This window comes from Mandrillus leucophaeus, unplaced genomic scaffold, assembly GCF_000951045.1.
Source record: "Mandrillus leucophaeus isolate KB7577 unplaced genomic scaffold, Mleu.le_1.0 Scaffold577, whole genome shotgun sequence".
NCBI lineage: Eukaryota > Metazoa > Chordata > Mammalia > Primates > Cercopithecidae > Mandrillus > Mandrillus leucophaeus.
Genome location: NW_012106219.1, coordinates 898931 through 907905, shown reverse-complemented (window position 1 = coordinate 907905; position 8975 = coordinate 898931). Strand labels below are relative to the sequence as shown.

Genomic DNA, 8975 nt, shown 5'->3' with positions numbered 1-8975 from the left:
TGCTTTGAAAATGGTGACTTTTAAATGTATCCAGGATCTTAGTATCCTTTCTTCTTGAAGGTCTCTGTAAAGAAGAATCATCTGATTCTTTACTTGAGTTGCTAAATATCTTATTGTCTTTAGTTTGAAAATGTTTAACATTTGATTGCAATAATGTTTTCTTAAAACAATACCATTTTGTTGCCAGTTTATATAGTTTCTCCTAAAAATAATGCCACTATTTTATTGATATGTAGTTTTATTAGTAAATAAGTATATCCATTCTATAACTATAAACTTATTGATTGTGAATACATATTTTCTTAAAGATTTAAGTGAAATGTAATTTCTTATAAACCACAGTCTTATTTGAGGGAATGTAAAGACAAGCGGGAGGCAGTGTATTTGAAGACACGTTTAACTTGGGGGATAGAAAACATTTCATTTTTTCCTTTTTTTCTCCCTTCATTGCTTAATACATTTTCCTATTTTTTTCCCCTCTAGGACTGTTATGAACACTATCCAACAATTAATGATGATTTTAAATTCAGCAAGTGATCAACCTTCAGAAAATCTGATTTCCTATTTTAATGTAAGCCATATATGAAATATTATTTATTGTAATATCTTGGCAAAGAAACTTGAAATTAAAAGTTAAAGTACTGGATTCTTTTTAAAGTACTTATCTCCTATCTAACATGTAGTTATCCATAATCTTGTCTTGCTTAGTATTGTTTTATTTATACAGTGTTATTTAAAAAAAATTTTATATTTACCTATTTGCCTTGCTCACCATTCTTCCTTACAACTGATGCCTCACTTCTGAGATCATTGTTTTCGTCTTCAGATATATCCTTTGATAATTACTTTAGTGGTATTAATTTGGGATGAACTTTTTGAGGTTTTGTTTTGTTTTTTGGTTTGAAATTTTCTTTACTCTTATTTTTTTGTGAGATCGCTTTGCTGGATCTTCAATTCCAGGTTGACATTTACTTTTTAGACTCTTATAAGTTTGAAGATAATACATTTCCTGGATCCCATTTTTGCTAATTAAGAAGTCTTATGTCACTCCATCTAACTGTTGTTCCTTTATAGTTAATCTATCTTTTTCTCTCTGGCTACTTTTAAGATCTTTTCTTTGAATGTAGTGTTAGATAGGACTTAACATTCCCCATACCCCTATAATCTTTTTCATCCAATATTTAACCCGTTTTTATTTACAATTCTTACCTGGCCCTGTTAGCATTGTAGTTTGCAACTCCTGATAGACAATGAGTTTGACATCTGAAGGCATCTGCTACCCTCTCTCCCCTGAAGACAAGGAGAGAGAAAGAGAGAGAATGAAACTATCATCAATGTTGCTTGCTTGCTCCTTCACTCCTTCCTTAAACTCAGATGAGGGTTGGGACCCACTGAAATGCTCATCCTCTAAAATTGGACATAGAGTCAGGAGACTTATTAAAATTTGGCTTATTTCAGCAACTGTGCTTTTTGTACTTGTTAACAATTCATTCATTGCCATAACCTGTCTGTAATTTTGTCATAATCTGTTGTCATCTCTTGCTGTGTTCCCCCAGGAATTAGCAAAGTAATATCTGTCATCATATTCATAATTGTTTTGGCTCAGAATTGATTTTGTTTGTCCAACATGCATAAAGTCACTTTTGTTTATGAGTTATCTATAGCACAAGAATATATGCCAAAACATATGTACCCAGGTACCTAAACCTTTTAGCAAGGGATAATGGAAGAATTTAAAAGAATGATAAGCTCTTTCTTCTCATATCATTTTGAATACTTCCTCCAATATTTGGAGTATGTAGGAGTTCTTTTTTATTTAAAAAAATTCTGCCTCAAAGACTTTTTTTTTAAACTTGGAAACTATATGATCTTTATTTATGTTTTTATATAGTTTTTCAACCCTCGCTCCCTTCCTTCCCTCCTCCCTCTAGTAGTGCCTAGTGTCTATTGTTGCCATCTTTATGTCCATGAGTACGCAATATTTAGCTTCAACTTATTAATGAGAACATGCAGTATTTGTTTTTCTTTTTCTGTATTAATTTGTTTAGGATAATGACCTCCAGCTACATCCATGTGGCTGCAAAGGGCATAACTTCGTTCTTTTTTTTAATGACTGTATAGTACTCCATAGTGTATGAGTACCACATTTTCTTTATACAGTCCACCATTGATGGGCACCTAGGTTGATTCCATGTCTTTCCTATTGTGAATAGCACTCCAGTGGACATATGAGTGCATGTGAAAGACATTTTCTAGAGCTCAATTTAAAGCTTAACTTTTAATGAAGCTTAAAAGCTTAATTATGTAGATGATAAGTTGCATATGTCAAAGTGAACATGTCTTGAAGGTCATTATGTTTTTCCTTCATTTTAATTCTCTATTATTTCAAGTTTCTTAATTTTTAAAATTAATGCCGTCTTCCCTCCATGTGAAATCTTAGAAGCTATGAACATTTTAATGGACATTTTGGCAACAATTGTTTTATGACAGGAAATGCTTGTTTGTTATATATTTCTAAGATTTTTGTGCTGTTTTTTTTTTTTTCAGGAATATAGAATTGTTGATATTCTAGATTGTGAAAATGTTGACAGACAATGCACATTAGAATGAAAATTATAATCTTCTTCTTATTTTTTTGAGACAGAGTTTCACTCTGTCGCCTAGGCTGGAGTGAAGTGGCATGATCTTGGCTCACTACAACCTCCACCTCGTGGGTTCAAGTGATTCTTGTGCCTCAGCCTCCCAAGTAGCTGGGATTACAGGAGCCTGCTACCATGTCCAGCTAATTATTGTAATTTTTGTAGAGGTGGTGTTTGACCATGTTTCCCAGTCTGGTCTCAAACTCCAGACCTTTGGTGATCTGCTCATCTCAGTTTCCCAAAGTGCTGGGATTACAGTCATGAGCCACTGTGCCTGGCCATACTCTTAATTTTAGAAATTTTATTTTTGAATGTATATTTTGAATGTGTTTTATGTATAAAGGTTTAAAAAAATAAATCTTTGTAGCTGATGAGAATCATGCTGTGATTACTTTTAATATATCATAATATGAATTATATAATATTATAATACATTATAATATGCATTTTAATACATCATCTTGTGATGTGTTATAATTATTAAAGTTGAATAGCCCCATTCCAAATGATACATGTATGGGAACTTCTTTTGAACAATTTCCCTATCTTGTATTTCTGAAAATGTAATTAAATGATTTAGCTAATTCATAACTCTTTCAAAGCACATTTTAAAATTAGGAAATGGGCCGGGCATGGTGGCTCACACCTGTAATCCCAGCACTTTGGGAGGACGAGGTGGTTGGATCACTTGAAGTCAGGAGTTCGAGACCAGCCTGGCCAACATGGTGAAACCCCATCTCTACTAAAAAGACAAAAATTAGTGAAGCATGGTGGTGCATGCCTATAATCCCAGCTACTTGGGATGCTGAGGCAGGAGAATCACTTGAACTTGGGAGGTGGAGGTTGCAGCAAACCGAGATCGCGCTACTGCACTCCAGCCTGGGCGACAGAGTGAGACTTTGTCTCAAAAAAAAAAAAAAAAAAAAAATTAGGAAATGATACCAAGCGCAAGCCTTGGTTTTATTTCATTTGCTTTTTTGGAGGCAACATACATCCCAATATAACCCTTAATTGAAGATATTTTATGAGAATGTATGAGGCTCTTTTTGATGGATGGAAAGCTTAACAAATTTGCTCTTCTGTAGCCTAGTGGCAGAAAATTTAGATAATAGGGTTTTTTAGTTGTACTCTAGTATTTTTTGGTCATTAACATCCAATGAAATTATATTGTCTGCTTATGTTCAGTAGTTGTGGTTACCTAGTTATTGTGGAAGTGTTTCCACATTTTTATAAACAATGTTAAAAGTCATATATTATGGAGCAGAAAATATTAATTCTGATTACACAGTATCCTCGACATTGATTTCTGTTTTTACCTCCTAAAGAACTGCACAGTGAATCCAAAAGAAAGCATACTGAAAAGAGTGAAGGATATAGGATACATCTTTAAAGAGAAATTTGCTAAAGCTGTGGGACAGGGATGTGTCGAAATTGGATCACAGGTAACTTGAATTCATTTTAATTAGTGGTACTATAGAGTAATAATGTTAAAAGCAGCATCTTTCCAGTTGGTATAAATACTCTAACAGTATTTGTCTAGTAGTATAAAATACTGGCAGATACTATATCCCTGCTGCCTGTGGATGTTGCTATTTATAGGAAACTGTATGGGAAACTACCACCCACCCCATTATAAAAGCTATGTAATAAAGGAACACATACCACTTGTAGAAACTTTAGAAAATACAACTAAGAAAAAAATTGAAATCTTTGATATTAAATTTTTGATTTTGCTTTGACTTCTACATGTATGACTGTTCATGTATGCATATCCTAATGTGAATGGGACTATACTATACATGCCATTTCTCAGTGATATTACTGAGTGATATCATTATTATTTCAGGAAATCTAAAGCTAATATAATAGGTAAGAGTATGGGCCATGGAGTTACAGCCCTGGGTTTATATTTGGTTCTACCATTGTCAATCTTGGACATGTCATTTAACTTCTCTGAGAATCAGGTTCTATATTTGCTCTGCTTTTTTGTGTGGCATTAATGAGGATAATATACAAAAATATATTGGAAAACTGTAGTCCACTGTACACATTTATTTCAGTGTAGTGAGGTTATATTTTGATGCCATCAGTGATTTAAACATTGATATTTAATGGTTCTTTTTGATCCTACAGCCATGCACCACTTAACAGGCATATGTTCTGACAAATGCATCATTAGGCAGTTTTGTTGTGTGAACCTGGTAGAGTGTGTCTGTACAAACCAATGTGTTACCATTTGTGTATCTAAACATATCCAAATACAGAAAAGGTACATTAAAGATATAGTATAAAAGATAAACAATGGAACACCTGCACAGAGCACTTACTATGAATGGAGCTTACAGGATTGAAAGTTGCTCTGAATGCGTCAGTGAGTGAGTCACAGAGTCAGCAAGTGAATGTGAAGGCCTACAACATTACCTATGACATTACTGTACACTATCATAGACTTTATAAATACTACACTTAGGCTAAACTAATTTCATAAACATTTTTTCTTCAGTAGTGAATTAACTATAGCTCACCGTAACTTTTTTACTTTATAAATCTTCAGTTTGTAAAAAACTTTTGACTCTTATAATAACACTTAGCTTAAAACACAAACACCTTGTCCAGCTGTACAAAAATATTTTCTTTCTTTATAATCCTTATTCTATATGCTTTTTTTCTATTTACATTTTGTTTTCAATTTCATAAACATTTTTGCCCAAAACAAAGGCAAACACACACATTAGCCTAGGCCTACACAGGATCAGGATTAATAATACCACTGTTTTCTGCCTCCAAATTCTGTCCCAACTCTTCAGGGACAATAAAATGCATGGAGCTGTCATCTCCTATGACGATGATGCTATCTTCTGGAATATCTCCTGAAGGAGCTGCCTGAAGGTGTTTTACAATTAACTTTTTTTTTTTTTTTTACAAGTAGAAGGAGGATGCTCTAAAATAATGAAAAGTATAGGATAATAAATACATAAACCAGTAACATATTCATTATTAAATATTATGTACCATACATAATTGTGTGTGCTATATTATGACTGGCAGTGCAGTAGGTTTATTTACATCAGCATCATCACAAAGATGTGAGTAATGCATTGCACTACAACATTACACTAAACAATAGGAATTTTTCAGCTCCGTTATTATCTTATGGGACCACTGTTATATATGCAGTCAGTTATTGACCAAAAACATTGTTATGCGGTACATGATTGTGTATGAGATTTTTGCTCTTAATTTGCAATGAAATAATATGGTGTGTGTTTATATCTCTAAAATTTGGTTATTCTTTCAAATAATGGGAACCAGTTATTTGGTTAAAACTTCTTGCTCATAAGGTCAGTTTGATCTGATTTTTTCTGTGTCAGTTTTACTAAATTTATGGACAAAGACTGTCCTCTTAATCCTAGACAGCCATCTTGAAAATACATGTCCTAGGTCATGAGAAATGTTATAGAAGGTACATAAAGTGCTTAAAATAGTACTGGGCATATAACCTATCTTTAGTATGAATGATATAGACTGAAATGAGTTAAGGAAATCCAGGTACTGGACCTACCCTCTTGTTAATTTACTTGGGAATGTTAATCACCACTTAATACTTAAGTCTTGAGTTTTAGACAAGCTAGCTTTTGTGTTTTCTTGGCGGCCATATTTCTAAGAAGGGTGAGAAGTATGTTTTAAGAAAAGGCTTTTTAAAAAATTAGTAATTGTCTGCTGGGTATAGAAGTGCATGCCTATAATCCCAGTCCCTTGGGAGGCCAAAGCAGGAGGATCTCTTGAGCTCAGGAGTGTGAAGGCCAGCCTGGGCAAAACAGTGACACTCCATCTCAAAAAAAAAAAAAAAATTAGTAATTGTGATTTTCTAAAATAGCAGACTCTTATTTTTCTTTTTGTTTGTTTGTAGCGATACAAACTTGGAGTTCGCTTGTATTACCGAGTGATGGAATCCATGCTTAAATCAGTAAGTTCAAAACAATATAAAAAAATTTCAGCCGGGCATGGTGGTTCACACCTGTAATCCCAGCACTTTGGGAGGCCGAGGTGGGCAGATCATGAGGTCAAGAGATCGAGACCATCCTGGCCAACTTGGTGAAACCCTGTCTCTACTAAAAGTACAAAAATTAGCTGGGCATGGTGGTACACGTCTGTAGTCCCAGCTACTCGGCAGGCTGAGGCAGGAGAATCACTTGAACCCGGGAGGTGGAGGTTGCAGTGAGCCAAGTTCGTGCCACTACACTCTAGCCTGGCAACAGAGTGAGACACCATCTTAAAAAAAAAAACCAAAAAACAAAAAACAAACAAAAAAAACAACAAAAATTTCAATGCTAACACAAATAAGGTTTCAATTAAACAACTTCTTTTTTTTTTTTTAATTATCTGTTTCAGGAAGAAGAACGATTATCCATTCAAAATTTTAGGTAAATTTTTTACTTTTAGTAAAACAATTTTTTTTTCTTTTTATAAAAGTAAATATCTTATAATCTTTTTTTTTCCTTTAGCAAACTTCTGAATGACAACATTTTTCATATGTCTTTATTGGCGTGTGCTCTTGAGGTTGTAATGGCCACATATAGCAGTAAGTTAAATTTTCGTAAATAAACATTTTTGTTTAATTTAAAGTGAAAATGTGGTGTGTTTCTTTGGTGGGAGGAGAGGGATAGTGTGAGGTTAAGGAGAAGGAATGCTTATTTTAGATCACTATATACTGAACAATGTAATTGGTCATTATAAGCCATTTAAGAGGCTTATTTGAATTATTTGAGGCCATCTTGGGGATAATATTTCACTAGGCTCCTCTTCTGAGTATACTGGTATACTGAATTTAGAAAAGGTACATTTTGAAATCCCTCCGAAGACCTGTGAGATTGTAGAGTGCCAAAGGAGTATTCAAGAGTGGTCTCTACTGATATGGAAGCACTGCTATAACCTCCATGGTTATGAAACTAAAGACTGAAGCTGGAACCCACTGGATAAACAGAACAAAGGCCAGTTACAGTGTTTTTAAAAATATAAATGTATGTCACTTTGCAAATTATGTTGCAAATGTTAAAAGAAAGTTTTGCTTGCAGAAACAAAAGGAACATTTGTAAAGGATGCAAAACACAGTGAAAGAGGAACTTCTAGTTTCCTTATTAGTAAACAAATAAGGAAAACTGTGAATCCTCATTTATAACCAAGAAATGCATATTTTAAAGAGATACCATTTTCTAACTAATGAAATTAGCAGGATCTTGAAGAATCTGTCTCTCCTCTTACCAAGGATTAATGAGAATTAAAATAGATATGCTAATGAATGGCTGGTAAGATACTAAACCTATTCCTGATATGAGTTTAGGGTATTTAAACCTTTGAAAATTTGAGATAAGCTATAAGCCCTTTCTCTAGGAAAAATATAGATGTGCATACACTCAAAATTGGAAGGCTATTTCCTATGAGTCCGTAGACTCCAAAATAAAAAATTATGCTCTAAATAAAAATCGTTTAACCTTTCTACTGTTTTGTTTGATAAGACTTTGCAAAAAAATACCTAGCTCAAGGGTTAATATTTCATACCTAAGTTACTTTTTTTTCATTTTTAGGAAGTACATCTCAGAATCTTGATTCTGGAACAGATTTGTCTTTCCCATGGATTCTGAATGTGCTTAATTTGAAAGCCTTTGATTTTTACAAAGTGATTGAAAGTTTTATCAAAGCAGAAGGCAACTTGACAAGAGAAATGATAAAACACTTAGAACGATGTGAACATCGAATCATGGAATCCCTTGCATGGCTCTCAGTAAGTAACTAGCTAAATAATTGAAGAAATTCATTCATGTGCATATGGCTAACAAATTACCTGTTAGTGAGAGGTGTTTCTTAACATCTACCTCAAGAACAAATAGGCAATAATGAATAATGTTATTTCAGTCTGTAGCCCAAGAATCAAGTAGAATATTAGAATGGAGCTTTATTCGAGTGCCCTAAACCACCTAATACAGCATAGTGATTTATTTAAGAATAGCTTTTCTTAAAACATGGCACTTTAAAACAAAACAGAATTCTTTTTTTTTATTATTATATTTTAAGTTTTAGGGTAAGTTCTAAGTTCTAGGGTGCAGGTTTGTTACATATGTATACCTGTGCCATGTTGGTGTGCTGCACCCATTAGCTCGTCATTTACATTAGGTATATCTCTTAATGCTATCTCTCCTCCCTCCCCCCACCCCACAACAGGCCTCAGTGTATGATGTTCCCCTTCCTGTGTCCAAGTGTTCTCATTGTTCAATTCCCACCTATGAGTGAGAACATGCAGTGTTTGGTTTTCTGTCCTTGCGATAGTTTGCTCAGAAT

General features: G+C 33.8%; 1 protein-coding gene across 1 annotated transcript in view; it reads left to right on the top strand.

The window, feature by feature from the left end:
• The window catches only part of RB1 (retinoblastoma 1), a 198301-nt gene that overhangs the window by 96581 nt on the left and 92745 nt on the right, over positions 1–8975 (top strand). The window contains exons 11-16 of the mRNA XM_011998626.1: positions 484–571; positions 3965–4081; positions 6550–6606; positions 7032–7063; positions 7145–7221; positions 8225–8421. Coding sequence (XP_011854016.1) covers positions 484–571; positions 3965–4081; positions 6550–6606; positions 7032–7063; positions 7145–7221; positions 8225–8421 — 568 coding nt within the window. The remainder of the gene's footprint in view (positions 1–483; positions 572–3964; positions 4082–6549; positions 6607–7031; positions 7064–7144; positions 7222–8224; positions 8422–8975) is intronic.